The sequence below is a fragment of the Pogona vitticeps genome, chromosome 1 (assembly GCF_051106095.1).
Source record: "Pogona vitticeps strain Pit_001003342236 chromosome 1, PviZW2.1, whole genome shotgun sequence".
In the NCBI taxonomy this organism is placed as follows: domain Eukaryota; kingdom Metazoa; phylum Chordata; class Lepidosauria; order Squamata; family Agamidae; genus Pogona; species Pogona vitticeps.
Window position 1 is genome coordinate 55,638,763 of NC_135783.1, and position 20,826 is coordinate 55,659,588.

The 20,826-nt window shown below is 40.1% G+C and overlaps 1 protein-coding gene across 1 annotated transcript in view; it reads right to left on the bottom strand.

Moving 5' to 3' along the window:
• Positions 1 to 20,826, bottom strand: part of WDR64 (WD repeat domain 64) — a 105,700-nt gene that overhangs the window by 36,083 nt on the left and 48,791 nt on the right. Inside the window, exons 11-12 of the mRNA XM_020787455.3 lie at positions 5,695 to 5,821; positions 1,532 to 1,680 (exon numbers count right to left, since the gene is read on the bottom strand). Coding sequence (XP_020643114.3) covers positions 1,532 to 1,680; positions 5,695 to 5,821 — 276 coding nt within the window. The remainder of the gene's footprint in view (positions 1 to 1,531; positions 1,681 to 5,694; positions 5,822 to 20,826) is intronic.

Consider the following 20,826-nt stretch of genomic DNA (forward strand, 5'->3'; position numbering starts at 1 on the left):
TGTACTAAATATTATGGTATCATAGAAACATTCCATCTTTAGAAGAAACAAAAAAAGAGAGACTCAGTACTCAACATTTCCTCATGGCTTAACACAAAAGCAGAACAAATTACAGTGGTGCCCCGCATAGCGAGGTTAATCCGTTCTGGATTAACCTTCGCTATGTGAAATCTTCGCTAAGCGGGAAGTAAAAAGCCATTGGAACGCATTAAACTTCATTTAATGTGTTCCAAATCGGCCCTAAACTTCCCACTTAGAGAAGTTTCCTGGCCCCGGGCAGCCATTTTCGCGCCCTCGGCAAGCGAGGGGAGGGCGCGAAAACGCTGTGCGGGGCCATTTCAGGTCATCCGCGGCCGTTTTGAAGCCGCAAAACAGCTGTTTTGCGGCTTCAAAACGGACCCGAAATGGCCCCGCGTGGTGTTTTTGCGCCCTCGGCAAGCGAGGGGAGGGCGTGAAAACGCCGCGCGGGGCCATTTCGGGTTGTCCGCAGCCGTTTTGAAGCCGCAAAACAGCTGTTTTGCGGCTTCAAAATGGACCCGAAATGGCCCCACGCCGCGTTTTTGCGCCCTCCCCTCGCTTGCCAAGGGCACGAAAACACAGCGCGGGGCCATTTCAGGTCATCCGGCGCCCATTTTGGAGCCACCAAACGCGGCTCCAAAATGGCCGCCGGACTCCCCAATCGTCGCAATGCGAGTGCGGTGATTGGGTGCTCCGTATAGCGATCCCGAAAAAGGGGATCGCTATACGGATTCGTCGTTATACGGTGCGCTCGCTAAGCGAGGCACCACTGTATGTTGAATTTGCAGTCCTGCAGAGAGACCAAATAAAATATATCTACTATAAAATGAAATAAATAATTGTATGTGGTCTACCAGTTGTAAAGAAATGGAAGTCAACCCCCCCACACACAATAGCTTTAAAAATTCTAAAGAAGTAACATGTTAGTGCTTGTGAGTATATTAGACAAAAGCAAACAAAATGAAACAAAGAAACCCCCAATATGAGACAAAAATGTTGTGGCATCTTAAAAACTGTTATATTTTAATGTGAGCTTTCATGGATCAAGTCCAGTTCCTTAGACATTAAAGTGAAATTATACGAATGGTATATTTAAACAAATCTGCCACTCATAAGGTGACAATGGTCAGTTAGTACAGGAATAGCATTAACAAGCTGTAAATAATCCAATTAGTAGTCACCAGATGTTGCATTGTACAGTACTCTGCTTACATAGGCTAACATGTCACTTTGTCCAGCATCAGTATTCTCACCTAGACATGGGGCTATATATAAATGTGTCAGTCATATTGTGTAACTCAAATGTCTGAGGAAGTGGGTTTGAACAAAAGCTCACGCTAAAATATAAGTCTTTAAAGTGCCACAACAAACTGTTTCTTTTGGTATGATATGTTTAAAAATTCTGAAATAGCTTCTGACGTGCATAACACTATTTGCCTAATTGCTCTTAACTGATTTATTCAAAATGAATAAATGGCTTGGCATTTTAAAGGCTAAAAGAGTTTATGCTCACCTTTACAATAGATTCTGAACAAATAGTAAGGACTTGATGAAAGACTTTATTGTAAACCAGTACGTTGATGCTCCTCTCATGTGTTTGAGGTACCTGTTTTGTGTCTTGTATCATACGTGTTAGTGGATAAATGTCAATAACAGTTGATCCTGTGCATCATACAATATAGACAGTTGCAATTACATTGTTTATCAATATGCATGCCATCAACATTTCTGAAAATAGGTAAAATCTTCATTGCAAAAAGATTATAATACTTTGTATACCAATACATAACACTGATCGAATTATTTAAAAACATAATTTTATGTGTATAAAATTAAACTATTGCTACAGTATTTGTTCCAGTGCTGAAGAAGCAGGGGACTACTGCTCTACCTCTGCCTACCTAAAATAAGCAGTTTGCATGGCAGTATTAAAGATCAAACTGGAATGCAGGCTGATCAAGATACAGAACGAGAGTACAGTACCTTGAAGGACACTTCCTTGATAGAGGATTTGTAAGATATATTAGGCAGTGCATCGAAGATTCACAGATCACATGCCAGCTCCACTGATTCCAATTACTACTAAGAGATCATGGAATAAGCACAGTTGGCACGAGTGATGCACTAAGAAAATGTAGACTTGTCAAATGCAAACAACCTACTCTCATAGGCATCCTTCAGTCTCGAGAGACTATGGTGACATGCTCTGAATCGAGGAGTGTCCTCTCCAGAGCATGAAGCCCAGGTAAGGTAATATGGAGGATAGGCTGTTACCCAAGCAGCAGATCCCCCCTCTCCATATTGCTGAAATGGTCCAATGGAAAGGCAAGAGCCAATACAACTGGTTCCAGCAATGTCGCAGGAGTTGGCAGAACGACATGAACTGCCTTTGGGACTCCAGCTCTGGATTTTGCCTCGAGGTTAACTCCTGAAGCCTTTTCCATGAGTGGATATAGCCACAAGGCAGTGGAGGTTTGAAATTGGAGTTTTCCTTCTCCTAGATGGGCTGCCTTCCATGGCTGATGAGCCCCACCTACCCAGAAACAACCTACTACTTTGTTTTTTTTTAATCAATTAAAGAAAAATTAAAAATTAAAAAATTAAATTAAAAATGAAAACTCAGTAGTGACTACACACAATACAAATTGAACATTCCCCACCTGTGCCACCTTCACCTTTGGGACTAGGTGACCCAGTAATATCAGTTTATACCCCCTTTCACCCCATACCTTTCAAAAAACGCATTGATTCTTTTCCTGGCATATAGCCTTTCCCTTCAAAAAGACATACTCCAAGTATACATTCCATACATCTTTGAAATCATTAGACTTTACCATTCCTCTTCTTATTTTTATTTCATGTCAACTTATCATTAATTGCTAAGCTCCACATTTCTTTATACTATTCAAGACTGATTTGTTTGTCACTTTTCCAATTCTTTGCAGATATTAATCTTGCTACTGTAACCATTATACCAACTAAGTCTTTCTGATCTTTTTTTCAAATGGTAATCCTTAATTATGTTCAGGAGGGCAATAAACAACCCACCACTTTGATGTTCCTGTTCAGCACTCTGAGTTAGCATTAAACTGAGCAAAGAAATGATGTGGGAAACTTTCTGAATGCATCCAGAGTGCTATGATGCCGGCTAACAATGAAGCTGAAATGCTCATCTTCTTTGACGTGTTTGTTTATGGTGATTAACAGGCACCAACCCAGACTAAAACTAGAAATTTCCTTGTGCAAATGGATGTTAGGTACCTTGAAGTGATTAATTCTCTGGTTGAACCTGAATTGCTCATATTCCCCAGGAGGGAGAAAAAACGACTTTTTCTGTTTTACAAATTGCAATTCATGGTCACTGTTCAAGGATCTTAGTGCTGAACAGAAAAAGAACATGACATGGAAATAAATGAGAAAAATTCTGATGTGCAGATGGGACAACAGGGACAGAGTTTTGAACAATCATTTTCACAGAGAACTTTTAGAAAATCTGGCACCCAGATTAAAAATGTTTTATACAGGTTTCATCTGCTTCAACTGAATTATTTCCATACAGCTGCATATAGAAGTACAGCCCAAATAAATAAGGTATAAATAAAACAGTATGCAGATATGGTTGTGGCAATATGTGTTTTAAGAACATATACCAGTGAAACACTGAAAAGCTGCAGGATTGTATGCAATCTGAAGAAGACATACTGAACACATATCCACGTCATGATAAACCGTGATTTGGGTTAACTACGTTTTACTGCTAAAGCCATAAAGTAGTAGACAGCTGAACAAATCGTTAGCCATTTTACCAGTTTCTAGTTTGTTTCTCTGCAACCCATTTTGTCAGGTCATATTTCAAAACAGCCAGCTGTGGAAACAAGCTATGGACAAGCCATGTTTTTGGATCCAGTGTCACAACAAGCTTTGAAAGCTAGGCTAAGCTCACCAGAGTTAAACCCTTTACCTTGGCCAAAACAGACAGTAAGTGGCTCTGCATTAGTGTACAATATATGCCTTCCCTGAGAAGTAGAGAGGGCATATCATATAAATTTTGTTTCTGATGTACAGTGAAGACCATTGTAGTTAATTAATGGTGGATAAATATTAACTGTTAATTAATTCTCCCCTCTCATGTGCCAGAAGGATATATGTCAGGGGAACTGTCAGAAAAAATATACTTGTTTTGATTTCTCAGCAGATATTCTCATGGAGCAAAACTGATTTGTCTTACACATTAAGAGGCAATCACCAAGTGCATTTTTAAACATTAACTGAAGGGGTGAGGAACTTGTGGCCCGAATGTTAGGCTGCAACTCCCATCAATGCTAGCTAGCAAAGCCAATAATAAGGGATCATGGAAGCCATAGTCCAGCAATATCTGAAGGGCTACAGGTTGTGCACCCCTGCTTTAGCGGGTATTCCATCCAATTACAGCCTGACAGAAGACAGCAGTGACTTCCTGCCTCATTACTACATTCTTTCATTTCAGTTTTTACCTTAGGCTCAAACTACACATTTGCAATAATAAGCTGCAAAGGTATTTGCTATGGGTTTTTTGCAAATAGCCATGAACCTGCTTGCAACATATTTCCTGTTTTCATATTTTTTTTCTTCTTTTTGCAGGAAAGCAACTAGCTCCCTGATCATGTGGGGAGGGACGCCAGGGTACCAGCACCAGGGTCGGGGCAGCATCTGAGAGTCTGGCACTCTCCCACTCAACCTGATGCAAAACAGCCTCTGGAACTGTCTCCTCAAATAATAACAATCTCAATGTTGTTATTATTTGATAATACCTTGTTTCCCCGAAAATAAGACAGGGTCTTATATTACTTTTTGCTCCAAAAAATGCATTAGGGCTTATTTTCAGGGGATGCTTTAGTTTTTTCATGTACAATCTACGTTTATTCAAATATAGTCATGTCATCTTCTTCTGGTTGCTTCACAATGGTGGAGGGCGAGGTTTCACTTAACTAGGGCTTATTTTTGGGGTAGGGCTTATATTACGAGCATCCTGAAAAATCATACTAGGGCGTATTTTCAGGTTAGGTCTTATTATCAGGGAAACAGGGTAGTAACAACATGCACCATCCATTACACCATCCCTGTGCAATGGATGGCGAAATGGATGGTGCAATGAATGGTGAGTATAGCAGATTGATAAATGACTGAACAGGTGGTAGCCTATAGTTGAGAGGCTTCCTGAATATGTCTGTCGTAACCTCTGACTTGGCATCACCTTACCCTGCCATAGAGCTAGTCAAGCCCTACGACGGGGTTTAAAAAGTGTGGATTGGGAGCCATTTTTAAATCATAGTAGGGCTTGTGTAATGTGTAGCAACAGGAGACACTACAAATTTTAGCTGTTTTTTCCCCTGGAGCATGTAGTTTCAACCTGAGTTCTAGGGAAAAAACCTTATTACAGTACAGTATTAATAAGCATTTCTTGAAGACAAAATACTTGAGATTGCTGTGTCTCAGGATTGCCAGAATTAGAAGATTGGATCACTATACCTTTTTCCAGTTGTGTGTTTCTCCTCCTCAATTTTCTGTGAGTCATCTTGGCCTAGAGAAGGAACTCCACTGGCAGGTCATGCATTTATTTTCTACAGATATGTATCAGCATTTCGGTTATATTTTCAGAGAACATTTATTTCTCAAAGACTAATTAGCCAACTATACCTGCAATCAGTGTGCCATGATTATTGTCAAATATCATAGCAAAGATTGGTGTTTCTCTGGGGCCCCCTTGGGAGTCGTGGAAGACTTGCAGTACTGAAAGTGTCTGGATATCCCAAACTCTGAAAATCTGAAAGGGAGAGAGTGAAAAAAAAGAAGAAGAAAAAAGAGTTGTGAAGATACGTGTTCTTTATGTCTAATTATTCTATTGGCAGAGAAGAAAAGCATGTAAATTGCCGTTCCACTTTTCAGTTGTATTTTTAAAAAATGCAATAAAAAATTCAAACTAGTTTTGTAACCAGAGCTTGCTGACCCCCTGTTGCTTTTTATCTTTTGATTTCCAGTCTCAATTTAATGTCCATTTCACTGCTATAACCACTATTATCTCTTGAGCATACCTAATTCCATCTGATTTTGGAAGCTAATCAGCATCAAGCCTAGTTAGGACTTGGATGCCAGACAACAACGAAATATGAAATATCTCCAAGTCAAGCTGGATAAAAAAATCCGGCATGAAACTATTGGGAAAGGTTGTTTGGAATATTGCTTGTTTGTTTATTTATTTATTTATTTGCTGCCTGTCCTAAAGCAGGGGTCCCCAACCCCTAGTCCGCCGCCCGGTGCTGGTCCGTGGAATTCCTGGAACTAGGCCGTGGAGACAGATCTCCGCATGGTGGGTGTGTTGCACTCGTGGAAAGGATTGTTGCACTTGTGAAGGGGCATGTTGCGCTCGTTGAGGGATGTGTTGTGCTCGTGTGCATTCATGCGAGACCGACATGCCCCTCCTCAAGCATGACATGCCCCTCCACGAGTGCAACACGCCCCTTCGCAAGTGTGACACGCCCCTCCATGAGCGCAACATGCCTGCTGGCAAGTGCGACACACCACCCCGTGAGCGCGGGGGTGCCCCCACACGGAGCCTGCACACCCCAAAATAACAGAAAAGGAAAAACCAGAGATCTGTTCAGGAAAATTGGAGATATTAGAGGAACATTTTGTGCAAAGATGGACATGATAAAGGACAAAAATAGAAGGGATCTAACAGAAGCAGAAGACATCAAGAACAGGTGGCAAGAGTACACAGAGGAATTATATCAGAAAGATTTGGATATCCCGGACAACCCAGACAATGTAGTTGCTGACCTTGAGCCAGACATCCTGAAGAGTGAAGTCAAGTGGGCTTTAGAAAGCCTGGCTAACAACAAGGCCAGTGGAGGTGATGGCATTCCAGTTGAACTATTTAAAATCTTAAAAGATGATGCTGTAACGGTGCTGCACTCAATATACCAGCAAGTTTGGAAAACTCAACAGTGGCCAGAGGATTGGAAAAGATCAGTCTACATCCCAATCCCAAAGAAAGGCAGTGCCAAAGAATGCTCCAACTACCGTACAATTGCACTCATTTCACACGTTAGCAAGGTTATGCTCAAAATCCTACAAAGTAGGCTTCAGCAGTATGTGGGCCGAGAACTCCCAGAAGTACAAGCTGGATTCCGAAGAGGCAGAGGAACTCGAGACCAAATTGCTAACATGCTCTGGATTATGGAGAAAGCCAGAGAATTCCAGAAAAATATCTACTTCTGCTTCATTGACTATGCAAAAGCCTTTGACTGTGTGGACCACAGCAAACTATGGCAAGTCCTTAAAGAAATGGGATTGCCTGACCACCTTATCTATCTCCTGAGAAACCTATATGTGGGACAGGAAGAAACAGTTAGAACTGGATATGGAACAAGTGATTGGTTCAAAATTGGGAAAGGAGTACGACAAGGCTGTATATTGTCCCCCAGCTTATTTAACGTATATGCAGAATACATCATGCGAAAGGCTGGACTGGAGGAATCCCAAGCCGGAATTAAGATTGCCGGAAGAAATATCAACAACCTCTGATATGCAGATGATACCACCCTGATGGCAGAAAGTGAGGAGGAATTAAAGAACCTTGTAATGAGGGTGAAAGAGGAGAGTGCAAAAAACAGCCTGAAACTCAACATCAAAAAAACTAAGATCATGGCCACTGGTCCCATCACCTCCTGGGAAATAGAAGGGGAAGATATGGAGGCAGTGACAGATTTTATTTGGTTGGGCTCCATGATCACTGCAGATGGAGACAGCAGCCACGAAATTAAAAGACACCTGCTTCTTTGGAGGAAAGTTATGACAAACCTTGACAGCATCTTAAAAAGCAGAGACATCACTGTGCCAACAAAAGTCCGAATAGTCAAAGCTATGGTTTTTCCTGTAGTGATGTATGGAAGTGAGAGCTGGACCATAAAGAAAGCTGACTGTCGAAGAATTAATGCCTTTGATTTGTGGTGCTGGAGGAGGCTCTTGAGAATCCCCTGGACTGCAAGGAGAACAAACCTATCAATTCTAAAGGAAATCAACCCTGAGTGCTCACTGGAAGGACAGATCCTGAAGATGAGGCTCCAATACTTTGACCATCTCATGAGAAGAGAAGACTCCTTGGAAAAGACCTTGATGTTAGGAAAGTGTGACGGCAAGAGGAGAAGGGGACGACTGAGGATGAGATGGCTGGACAGTGTCTGCGAAGCAACTAACATGAATTTGACACAACTCCGGGAGGCAGTGGAAGATAGGAGGGCCTGGCGTGCTCTGGTCCATGGGGTCACAAAGAGTTGGACACGACTAAACGACTAAACAATGACAATGAGGGTTTTAGATATAGGGAGTTTGAGGGAGAGTTGAAGGGTTTCGTGTAGTTTTGGAATTTGGGCAGGAGAATCGTGGTTGAAGGTGGAAAAAGAATAATGTTTGTTTAAGAGTTAACAACATTGCTTGTTCTGTCAACCCCTGTATCAATAAACAATTTTATATTTGGTTCTTTTAAAAATTATAGATGCCTATAATTCTATCTATAATTAATAATAATTATTGTTGATGAAATCAACTGGTGGCAGCCGAGGGGCACATGACTTTAAAAACCCTTTTGTTTAAAAGTATGTCTAGGAAAAAAAATTAAAAGCAAAGAAGATGCCTTTTAATATACAATTTATTAAATTAGTCATGTTCTGATGGCTTTTTGCCATAATAGTTAATCTGATTAGAATCCGGGACTTGTCCTGAGAGCCAGATGGCTGCCTAATACCTTTGTTTGGAGTCCTAGTATTAACATATTTGCCATAAACTACTTCTTTTTGTTCTCTTGCTCCATGCTTCCTGAGAGAGTCACAATAATCAGACACTTGCAGGAACACAAGGTCAATACTAGACATTACAGAGGATGAGTGGTTGTCATCCCAAAGAGTAACACTGGCTGCCCCTATAATGTCTAATAACACAAAATATAGGATATGAGTCCATTACACTCCAAGTTTATCTCTCCCAATTGATTTCATTGTTTTTAAATTCAGAAGAAATACAAATATTTCATTTCTACACTAATGCTACCACAATTATCATAATTTCCTACAGCGCAGAAATTAAGAGACGTGAGCTGTTCAGTAATATCACAGAAAGAGAAATAATTTTTCTTTCAATAATTGAGTATTGTTTGAATGTAGGCACAGGAGACTAATTCCGGCACATTAAATATAGGTTTGATCCACAAGGTATGAAACAGTTCCAACTTCTTCAGATTAATCATGCAATTAATAGTATTTTGAGAAAATATGGCCTACTTTAGGAACGAACAATTATAGCTAAATTACTGAACTGCTACACAGATCTGTCAAGTAAACTCTCTCCTTGGGAAAGTATGTGCAATTTGGAGAGACTGTCAAGGTAACAAGGGGGCTTTTCAAAGGAATGAGTTTTTCTGTGACATTTGACAGTGGATGGGTAATTAGAAGAGGAAGAGAGTGATTGCAACAAACCTGAAGTGTAGCTATTTTAAAATTCATCATCAGTGGCATCTCATCCCAATATACATTCAAAGAAAAACTAGGATAGATGCTGGTCATGTGGTACATTGGTTACAGATTGTATCTGTATCTTTTTTTTTTTGTGCGAAGGGTAAACCATCCTTGTAGATCATTCCATATTATCCTGAACAAATTATAGCATGTACACTACCATTTACAGTTCCTCAGAATTATTTGAAAATTTGGCACATTATAAAGATTTGTAATTGAATGTTAACTTAAATTCAAATAGCTTCATATGGAGCAGCAAGATGTGCCCTATCTTGTTTGGTAGGCTATGAGATATTCTGAGAATGGTGACACTGACATAACTAAGATCTTGAGAAAATATGATGTTTGAAATGCAGTTCAAAAAGAAGTGCAAGACTGAGATTAATCCTGAGATCCATATTCAGTCAACATATTAAGGATCTGTGGGAACAGCATTGTGCATTGGGGTGCAGTTTATGCATCATCATGAGGAAAGGGAGACCTTATCAAACATCTAGCTAGGATAGCAGGGGATGGACTGGGAATAACTGATGGCTTCTTCTTTCATTGGGCAGGGGCAACACCCCCCCCCCAGACATTCTAGTTACCCAATTGATAGTAAATGATTTTGAACACAGAACGGTGTCAGCATCATTTAAACTACCAGATTCAGATCACAGCCATTTACAGTATATGCTGTCCAGTCTTACTGGAGAGGTGGAAGTGGCAGTGAACCCTCAATCTCGTTGACATGATAAGAAGAAATAGAACCAATAAAATGAGGGAGGTGGTGTTGGGCTTTGGTAGGCTGGTTATTGCACATCCAGAATTGTCATTCAATGTATCTGTCCTTCCTGGCTGGCTGGCATAACCTGTCAGACTGTTAGCAAGACATGTGACTATGTGATGCATGGCATGGACTCTTGGGGTATTATAGATTCAATAATTTTAAAAGGAGGGGGTTGGGGCTTTGACCCACATCTTGAGGCAACTGGGAGAAGGAGACAGATCCAATGGAAAAGGGAGGAGCCTGCCAACACACCTCTCTGGGTGGAGATCTTACTAAAAGGTTTGTGTGCCATGCAAATGAAGGCTACTGGTACATGCCTAGCTTCAGGGAATTGTAACTTGTGTCTCTGTGGCTCTCCATCTTCCCCTCATCCCACATTTCCCCTTCAGGACATGGACTGGAGTTGTTGTCCATTGGTCAACAGGTGCCTTTGCTAATGTCTGGATATATCATTCATGCTGTACTGAAAACAGTAGTAGCTGTGATTGATAAAATTGTGGCCTGTTTATTCCAGTTATGATAATCTGGTAAGTAATCATTCCATGCCTTTGACTTCACCTCTCTGGCCATTCAAGCTGCAAATGGGGAATTTCTATCACTTTCTGTATTAAGCATTACAACTTTAATTGTAGATCCTTTTTCTCTATGTATTATAATTCAAGTATATTAATAAAAGAAAATTCTGAAATAAAAAAAGAAAGAAACCCACACTTTAAACTTCTTTATTTTCATTATCTGTGATGGAAGGGCAGCTAATCGACATCAGGTTCTGACTGCATCATCTTATTGCTTTATTCTACAAAATAATATTTTCAAAAACTCCACACATTTAATTCCTATTGTTTCTTGATTTTAATCTCTAGCAATTGGTATTTTTTGAACATCTCAATTACATCGTATCAGTTAAAGGAAAACAATTTTCTCTTGTCCCAATGCAGTTCTATAACTTAATACTAACTTTTCACATAGAAGCTAAGAATGAACTCGGCAATGAACCACTTAGAGCTTGTATTACATCATACCTGACCTAAAAAAAAATCCTATGAGATTCAAGAACACTACCCCTAGGAAGCAGCTGACCTAGAATCTCTTACAATTTGTCAGGAGAATACAGATTAAACCTTGATTAAAGTCAGTGATTTCTAAAACTGATTGCTTTTTTAATCACTTCCTCATGCTCCCACAGAAAAACCAGAAGCAAAACCAAAAATATCTGTATGGCATTTCTCAGTTTCATAAGGAGAAATCTAGTGTTAATGTTGACATGGGTACACTCTAATGAAGATTGATTCTTCCTCTAATGTGCCTTTACATTTAAATGCCTTTACAAAAACAAACAAACAAGATCTAATACAGGGACAGGGAAGATGTTAATGAACTATTTCATTTGAAGTACGATCTGAAGTGGAATCCAGCAGCATCTCAAAGGCCACAGAATCTTATATGCACTCAACTCATTCCTTTCGTACTTACTATTCAATATACTGTACTATGCATGAAAAACTTGCTGTTTTCATAATCATTGTTTAATTTGAGTTTGCATTTTAAGGCAGTATTTCAGATGTAAACAGGAGATGATGTGCATTACCTTCTAAAATCTCTCTCATTTGTTAGAATTGTTGTATTAATATTCACAAATGACATTAGACATGAAAGGCATTATTAACATCACTTGCAAAAAATCCACTTATTTTAATGAGATTTACAATGCAGTCACCAGGCTTGTCTGTTCAGTTGTAAATCCCAGTGAATTCAATGGGACTTACTTACAGATAAATGGCCATAGGATTATAAGGTTATTTTCTTAGTCAGTATGCATAAGAAAGCAGCCTTAGAGCTTTTGCTAAATCCTTCTAAAATCCTCCACAGTCTCATGGGAACCTATGGAAGGATGTACTGGAACAGAGTGAACATAGACGTCATTGTGAAATCTTGATATGACTTATTTATGTAAAATCGAGGAAATCTAACACCTCTGTACTCAATATCCTCCATTTGATTTACTCTGTTTCATTTTTCCCCCAATTATATCTTATTGTAAAACTACTAAAAAGACATTTTCAAAAATTAGAGTCCTGATGCATAATTTGTAATGTGGACAAGAAGCTACAATTAGGACAGAATATGGAGAGAGAGAGAGTTGTTTCCTATAGGCAAAGGTGTGCATTGGATCCCATTATCTGTTCAGTCTGTACGTAGAACATAACATATGGAAAGACAGACTAGTTTCAGATAAAGAATGAGTGAAAATTGGTGGAAGGAATATCAATAATTTAAGATATACATATGACAATTTTACTAGCAGAAATCAGCAATGACTTGAAATGATTTTGATGAGAGTGAAAGAAAGTGCCAAAGAAGGACTGTAGTTGAACATTAAGAAGACAAAAATCGTGACTACAGAAGAACTAAACAACTTTAGCACTGACAATGAAGAAACTGAAACAGTGAGAGATTTTGTATACCTTGGTTCAATCATCAATCCAAATGGAGACTACAGCCATGAAATCAGAAGACTGGCTAGGTAGGTTAGCAATGAAGGAATTAGAAAAGCTTATCAAGTGTCATTGGACACCTAGACAAAGATTGTCCACACCCTTGCATTTCTGATCACCATGTATAGGTGTGAAAGCTGGACAGTTAAGTAAGCTGACAGGGAAAAAATGATTCAATTGAAATATGGTGCTGGAGGAGAGCTTTGCAGATACTGTGGAGTACCAGAAAGATGAACAAGTGGGTCCTAGACCACATTGAACTATCACTGGAGGCAAAAATGTTGGTGATTCTCTGAAAAGGAAAGTAATGCTAGAAGATCAAATACAAGACTGACTCCTTAAAAGAAGCTTGAGTTTATAAAAGCTGAGTAGGGCAGTTGATGGTAGGATATTTTGCAGCATCCCTCATTCATAGGGTCACTATAAGTCAGAGGCAACTTGATGGCACATAACAACGACATGCAGGATATATAAGGCAGAAATTTGTAAAGGATTGTAAAAATCTCATCACAGCCTAATTAGTACAGGTTAGTGCAGTACTGTACATTTATCCATATCATGCCTGGTAGAGCTACACAAACACATACCATAATAAAGACTGTTGTATTCCAGAGTTATGCTCATAATATTGTTGAAAGCATTATTGTAGAAAAAAGTATTTTTAAAAAATCATTTTGTTGTTGTTTAGTCATTAAGTCATGTCTGACTCTTCGTGACCCCATGGACCAGAGCACGCCAGGCCCTCCTGTCTTCCCCTGCCTCCCGGAGTTTGGTCAAATTCATGTTGGCAGCTTCAGTGACACTGTACAGCCATCTTGTCCTCTGTCATCCCCTTCTCCTCTTGCCCTTATACTTTCCCAACATCAGGGTCTTTTCCAGGGAGTCTTCTCTCCCTGGGGAAAAAATCATTACTATTCATTTAATGAATTATAAATCATCTTACTATTGATAGCTGAGTGACAGGTAACGTCCTGATCACATGATATTTTTGACATACCACTTTTCTATCTTTCAGAGGAGAAACTGGCTGCTGTTTACAGAAATTCCAAATTGTCTGTTGAACATGATGAGTAAGCATTTCCAAATAGGTAGCTATGTTAGTCTGTTTCGGCATGTTGGCAAAATTAACGGAAGGGAGGGATGGAGAAGAACACAACAAATTTGTTTCTATGTCAGATTTTAAGCAATTAACATCTTGATACACTCAGGTGGCAACTATAAATGTTGTGAGTACTTGAGGAAGTGGATTTGGATTTTTAAAAGATCACACTAAAACCAATCTGTTGGTGTTTAAGGAATCGCAATATATTGTCCTCCCCTTTATTTTAATTGAATCAACATGAGTAAAGAGTTCCACCCTTCACCTTAGTTCCTTTCCCCAGAATGTGGCTAGGGGTTCCTGTGGTTATGTAAGCAACCGTTTCAGACATGAGTGACTTTGACACAATTTGCTGCAAGCACTGCTGGGAGACTAAGTGCCACCACTGTCTATCTGGAAATGCATGCATGCATGCATGATCACAGGCACTCAGGCACAAAGAACAGCCAAGGAATTCCAGCACATTTACTTGGAACATTTGGAGGTGACTCACAATGAACCCCTTGAGCACCTTTTTTTAAAATTAATAGCAACAATGCTATTCTAGGTCTGGCAAAGAAAAGAACTTGCCCTGGCAAACTGACCAGTGACCCTCCCATGTAGCTACATCAAGCTCCACATGTGCACTGGGGACAGCTGTGCAAGTCAAATACATTATTCTGGATTGGAGACAGAAAAGAGATTCTTACATGGATATTTTTAACAAATATGCTCAGAACTGCACCTAGGAAACTCTTATGTTGAACTTCTAATGGGCAGGCAGAATTATAACAGTTGAAAGAGACGTTAGTCTCCAGAACTGATTTCTGTAAATGGCTTTTACAGAATGTTTTGCACTGGGTTTTGGAGTGTTTTTAATTTATTTTTAATCATTCTGACACATTGTCAATAACTATGGGAGGTCATGTGAACAAAAAGGTGATAAACAATGCTTTGAACAAATGAAGTCTTAAAATATATGATAATGCGAAGTTATCAAGGTAAGGACTTTGAATGCAATTACATATTCTGCATCTGCTTGTCATTTGTGAACTGTATGCACCTCTTTTTTTCAGAGGTATTAGCTATAAAATGTATTTTACTGAATTAGACCATTGGTTCATCTAGTCTAGCAGAGACTCTACTATAATTGGCAATATCTCTCTAGGGATTCAACCACAGAACAATCACCGTATGGCAGGCCAACACCCTTTCACTAGAAATGATGCAAATTGGACCCAAGGCCTTGAAAACCCTGTGCTTTGCAAGGGAGCTATTGCTACAGTGCCTCAGTTCTGTTGTGAACAGATTGCAGGCTGACAGCTGACACAATGGCTTAATTACAATGAATGTTTTAGAAAACTACAGAACTCTGATCCCTGCATCAAAGTCAATATAAGTCAAAACCGTCTTTAAGTGTTATTGCTGTTGCTGTTCTTCTCATTAAAGAGGATGCCATTTGCCCATTTCACATTGTTTGCCTTTTTCTTTTCTTTTTTTTTTTATTGTCACCTTCCTTTGGAAAGTTTGGGACTCTGCACTGGAGAGCAAAGCAACATGAAGCATTGTCAAAAAGTCCCAGAGCAATATCGGAAAAATCCATATCATTCCCATTTCTTCAGTGTATTTATGGGAATTAAAATTCACAAAGGGCTACTCTTTGCCTCAAGATCTTATGATTACATGTGCCCAGTGTAAGATATAAATTGTCTCTATGAACATGGGAGCTTCCTCCTCCTCCTATTATGACTAATAGTCACTGATAGATCAATAAAGTTTTAATACCAGAATGTGTTTGGAAATGGAATGAGTCCTTTTGTTTACAAAATAAGATTTCAACCAATAGAAGCTGTCAATAATGAAAGATGTCTGGAGTAGACTTCCACCAGCATCTACCATGCTACCTTCTACCATGTTCTACAACAATGTTTTCCATCCTGGAGGTCATGAGCCCCAAAATGGTCACAAAAGTTTTTCTGGAGGTTCACAGGTCACCTCATATGTGTTGCAGCCCTTGTTAAATAATGTACTCGAACTTTTGGAGCCAGATATCAAAGTTAGCATGTGAGTGCATGTATGAGAAACAGGCGCTTTGCGGGGAAAAGAAGCCTCTCCTCCATTAAAAATGCCTTTTTATGCAAATGTGGTGGGGGAATCACAGGTTACTTGGCTATTATAAAAGGGGGTTGAGACTTGATAACCGTTGGGAATCACTGTTCTAGAGCTCCTTTGCAGTGCTTGAGGGTAGCAGTGCAGGGTGTGGGGAAGAGGGTGGAAATTACCACCTCATTTCTTCTTCCAACAGAACAATGCCACTGGATCAAAAATCCTTCTGTAAACTGAAGGAGAGGATTGGATGCACACATTTAAAAACTATTCCATCTTGTTGAAGCTGTTTTATTGTATAATAATTCTCTTTTATCTATATATGTTCTCATGTATTTTATGATGTAAGCCACCTAGAGTGGTCGTAATTGACCAGATAGGCGGGATATAAATAGAATTAATTAATTAAATAAATAAATAAATAAATAAATAAATAAATAGATTCATTCATTAATTTTATAGTTTTATTTCAATTTGTTTGAAGTGGTTTCTTTATTCTGCTTTTGGATTGATGAGATGGTTCTTAATTTTTGTTACAAATGAAGGTGAAGCATTAAAATACTTAGCTTTCAACCATGTCCTCAGAACACCTCCCACATCAAGTATTTTAGTCTGCCTATGTCTATTATTATCCTTCATTTTCTATACTGCCATGCTTTAATTCAGAGCAGTTTACTACGATAATATTTGAGATGCGTGGTTAGAGTTCTATGAAAGTACTGTAACACACATGCATGATGAGATCAGAGGTCCCAGAAGTCTTTGTTCCAGTTATCATGATCGGGATCTCACAGTACATAGTCCACTCCAGTTATAATCAAGAAGGTTTTTCCCCATTCCTAGCATTTTTTTTCCTGTTGGGCTTTTCTTTTGTGAAGGATAGTACACCAAATTTTCTGTGAATACATCCTGGAAACAATATGACTTTAAAAACAGAGTAAGCATTAACAACTTAAATCCTCTCAGAAAAGGATCAGCCAGCTTCATTCAGCTTTTAGGGCACAACACATGACCTCCAAAGGGATTGTGACAGAAATATATTAAAGAGCATTAAGTAAAGAGAATGGTGCTTCAGTAAAGTAGAATTCTGAAACAAAATACAATTGCTATAGCAGTGCAAGTAATGCTGTTGTATTGTTTAGAAACTGTTAATAATAAACAATCAGAACATATTACTACTCTGATAGTATATTACTAATACATTGATTATGAATGTTGTATTGCTTATTAGTTGACCTTTTGGTTTTTTAAGTATTGTATTTAAAGTACCTCATTTTTTTTCTAGCAACCTTTCACACCAAGTGGGGGTAAAATTTGGCGGGCATAAATTTATGCCAGCATAACCTGGATCAGGCCTGGGAATATTTTAAGATAATGAAAAGATTCCTATCGCTTTAGCTTCCAAGGCTGGGTAGGCTCCCCTTTGCCCTGAGGGAACTTCTTGGAGCCTTCTGATAAAGAAAGCCTGTAATGGCCAAAAATCACCACTGGATCACTGATGATGATTCCAATCTTGAACGGGGGGAATAAGATGCTTTCCAATAGTTCAAATTAAATATTTGCAGTACCTTATCTGGGTTATGCCACCATAAACCTATGTCAACAGGATTTCACCCATTATATTTGTTTCTGTTTGGTTTTAGCTGACTGAGTTTCCTTTCTTGAATAAATGGCTGAGGACACACGGGGCTCCTTTACAGCTGAAATTCTGTATGTAAGATTAGGGAATTTTGAAGGAGTTTATACATCACAATACATAGTAAACTATCTGGGTAGCTCAGTGGCTTAGGTATCTGGCTATGGAGCCAGAGCTTGATTCCTCGCTGTGCTTCCTCTGAGTAGAGCCAGATTGTGTGGCCATGGGCAAGCTGCACAATCCCAGGGCATCCCCAGAAGAAAGGAGTGGAAAACCACTTCTGTATATTTTTTACCTAGAAAACCCTGGAGAGGGATGCCATAAGTCAGAATTGACTTTATGGCATGCATGTATTTATTAGAACTATTTTAAGCTTCACAACAGATAATATTTGAAAATAAATAGTAATATATACTTGAAAATAATGTACCTGCTCATCTTCTTCATTAAAGGAATGTTATTTCAGATATGCATTTTTGCTGACATGATATGTCATGTTTGAATTTATCAGTCATTACAGATCGTCAGTACATTTGCTGCAATGTTCAGAGTAGCTGAAGACTATCAGAATGCCTTGGATCTGCTCTGAAAACCATTTAATGAAGTGATATGTTTCAACTGGATTCTGTCTCACTGCTCTGTTTTCCACTGATAAGTGAGCCTGTAAGCTTCACTTGAGATGTAAATAATCCTGTTTAGCTGGTTGCTGTGTTGAGCACAATGGATCAGAACACATGCAGTATGGTTGTCTAGCATTCTCAAGCACAATAAAAGGACAATGAAACAGACTGCTAGAAAACAGTACAATACATGGATGCCTAACCTTCTTGACAGTATGTTCAGAAAGACTCAGACATAGTGCTCCTAGGAGGAGAAAAATTGTGGAACTGGAGTTGTGAAGATAAAGAAAACACCACAAATAGGTAAATGTCCAGGAGACACCCCAAAACCCACAGAGAAAGCTGCATGTGAAAGACATCCTATTACTTTTTGGAATATTGCTATAAGTTAACAGAATGCTACAGCACTTCAAAAATACTTTTAACAAGTTTTTTTGCGCATTATAATGTTTTCTGATGTGTTCCCAAATTCTCCAGACTGCTTTATTAGGCAGAAGATGGTATAAAACTTGGGCTGTCTCATGCGGAATCTAAACTTCATTGCGCTTTATTGATAGTCTGGTTTAATGAACTAAGGATTAGAGAAGGACAGAAACTGCTGGTTCGGCAGTTTGCCGCAGTGTGTTTCATGGCTAAACAGCTGATCCGTGGCTCAGCACCCCACCCTGCCTCCTGTGGGCATTGCGGCTTATTAGGTGCCTGCTGGAGGGGGTGGGGCACTGAACTGTAGATCAGCTGTTTGGCTGGAAAACGAACTGCAATGAACCCCCAAACCAGCGGTTCGTGCCCATCTCTACTAAGGACTTCCAGCCTAATTTTGAACTATTTCACTTAACTCAAACTTTTCTTTGTCTGGTAAATAATTCCTGAGAACTCAAAAGGACATCTTATAAGTAACATTCTTGAGATCGTATTGCAGAAATTCAGTAATAAGTCCCAAAGAGAGTATGCCCGTGAAATCAATCAAAAAATATTTTTCAGTTTTCTTTAACACAACTTCTCAAATTCTCAGATAATATCTCTAACAAGTTATCCCATTTAATTCCCAAATCAACCTTATAACGCTAAATATTTATAACCACATATGTTTGCTTGCTTGCTTGCTTGCTTGCTTGCTTGCTTGCTTGCTTGCTTGCTATCTATCTATCTATCTATCTATCTATCTATCTATCTATCTATCTAGCTAGCTAGCTAGCTAGCTAGCTATCAAATCAACAATTTCTGATATTGTATTCAACAAGAACATTTCTAGTTTTAAAATTATATATACTTATGTGATTTCTTATATAATATTTTATCTCTCTCCAAAATCATTTTACTCTGTCACTTATCCACCACCTATACAGAAGAGAGTCCAAAGTTGCTGACAATCTTTTAACCTGAATTAATCTCTAACACCCTTTTTGCCAGTTTTGAAGTGCCATCTATAGAACATCTTTAAAACATTTTCTCTCAAATTTACTGATTTAATCCATCTATAATTATCATTCCACATTTGAATCCAATCATATACAGTGGTGCCTCGCATAGCGATCACTCCGTTTAACAATGAAATCGCATTACGATGGACTAAAGTCCATCGCAAGAGCGATCGCTTTGCGATGGCCCCTATGGGGACAACTCCCTTTGCGATGATTGCGGGGGAGCGCTCCCCCACGATCATGGCAAAGCCCCTGCTGGTCAGCTGTTCCAAAAAAAATGGGCTTTGCGCTGCTCGCGGGGAAGCACTTCCCCGGGAGCAGCGCAAAGGCTCGCTTTTTAGAACAGCTGACCGGCGGGCGTTTGGGCTGCTAGCAGAGAAGTGCTTCTCCGGGAGCAGTCCAAACGCCTGCCCCTCAGCTGTTCCAAAAGGTGTGGGTTTGGGCTGCTCTGGGAGAAGGGTTTCTGCCGGTGCAGCCCAATCCCTTGCCTTTTGGAACAGCTGAGGGGTGGTGGTTTGAAGCTCAAACGCCGCCCCTCAGCTGTTCCAAAAGACGGCGGTTTCGGCTGCTCCAGGAGAAGGGCTTCTGCCGGTGCAGCCCAATCCCCTGCCTTTTGGAACAGCTGAGGGGCGGTGGTTTGAAGTTCAAACGCCGCCCCTCAGCTGTTCCAAAAGACAGCGGTTTGGGCTCCTCCGGGAGAAGGGCTTCTGCCGGTGCAGCCCAATCCCCTGCCTTTTGGAACAGCTGAGGGGCGGTGGTTTGAAGCTCAAACGCCGCTCCTCAGCTGTTCCAAAAGATGGCGGTTTCGGCTGCTCCAGGAGAAGGGCTTCTGCCGGTGCAGCCCAAACCCCTGCCTTTTGGAACAGCTGAGGGGCGGTGGTTTGAAGCCCAGACGCCCGCTCCTCAGCTGTTCCAGGGAGTCCCAGCATGGCTGGGATAGGCGGGCGGGGCGGCTCCCGGTGGCGGCGGGGGCAGGGGGATCTGGATGGCTTCCAGGCAAAGCACTGGAATCCATCCGGACCCCCCCACCCTCCCTGCCCCCGCTGTTGCTTGGAGCTGCCCTGCACCCGGTTTCCCAGCCATGCTCAGACTCCTGGAGTCAGGGAATCAGCTGTTCGGCGGTTCCAAAATGGCC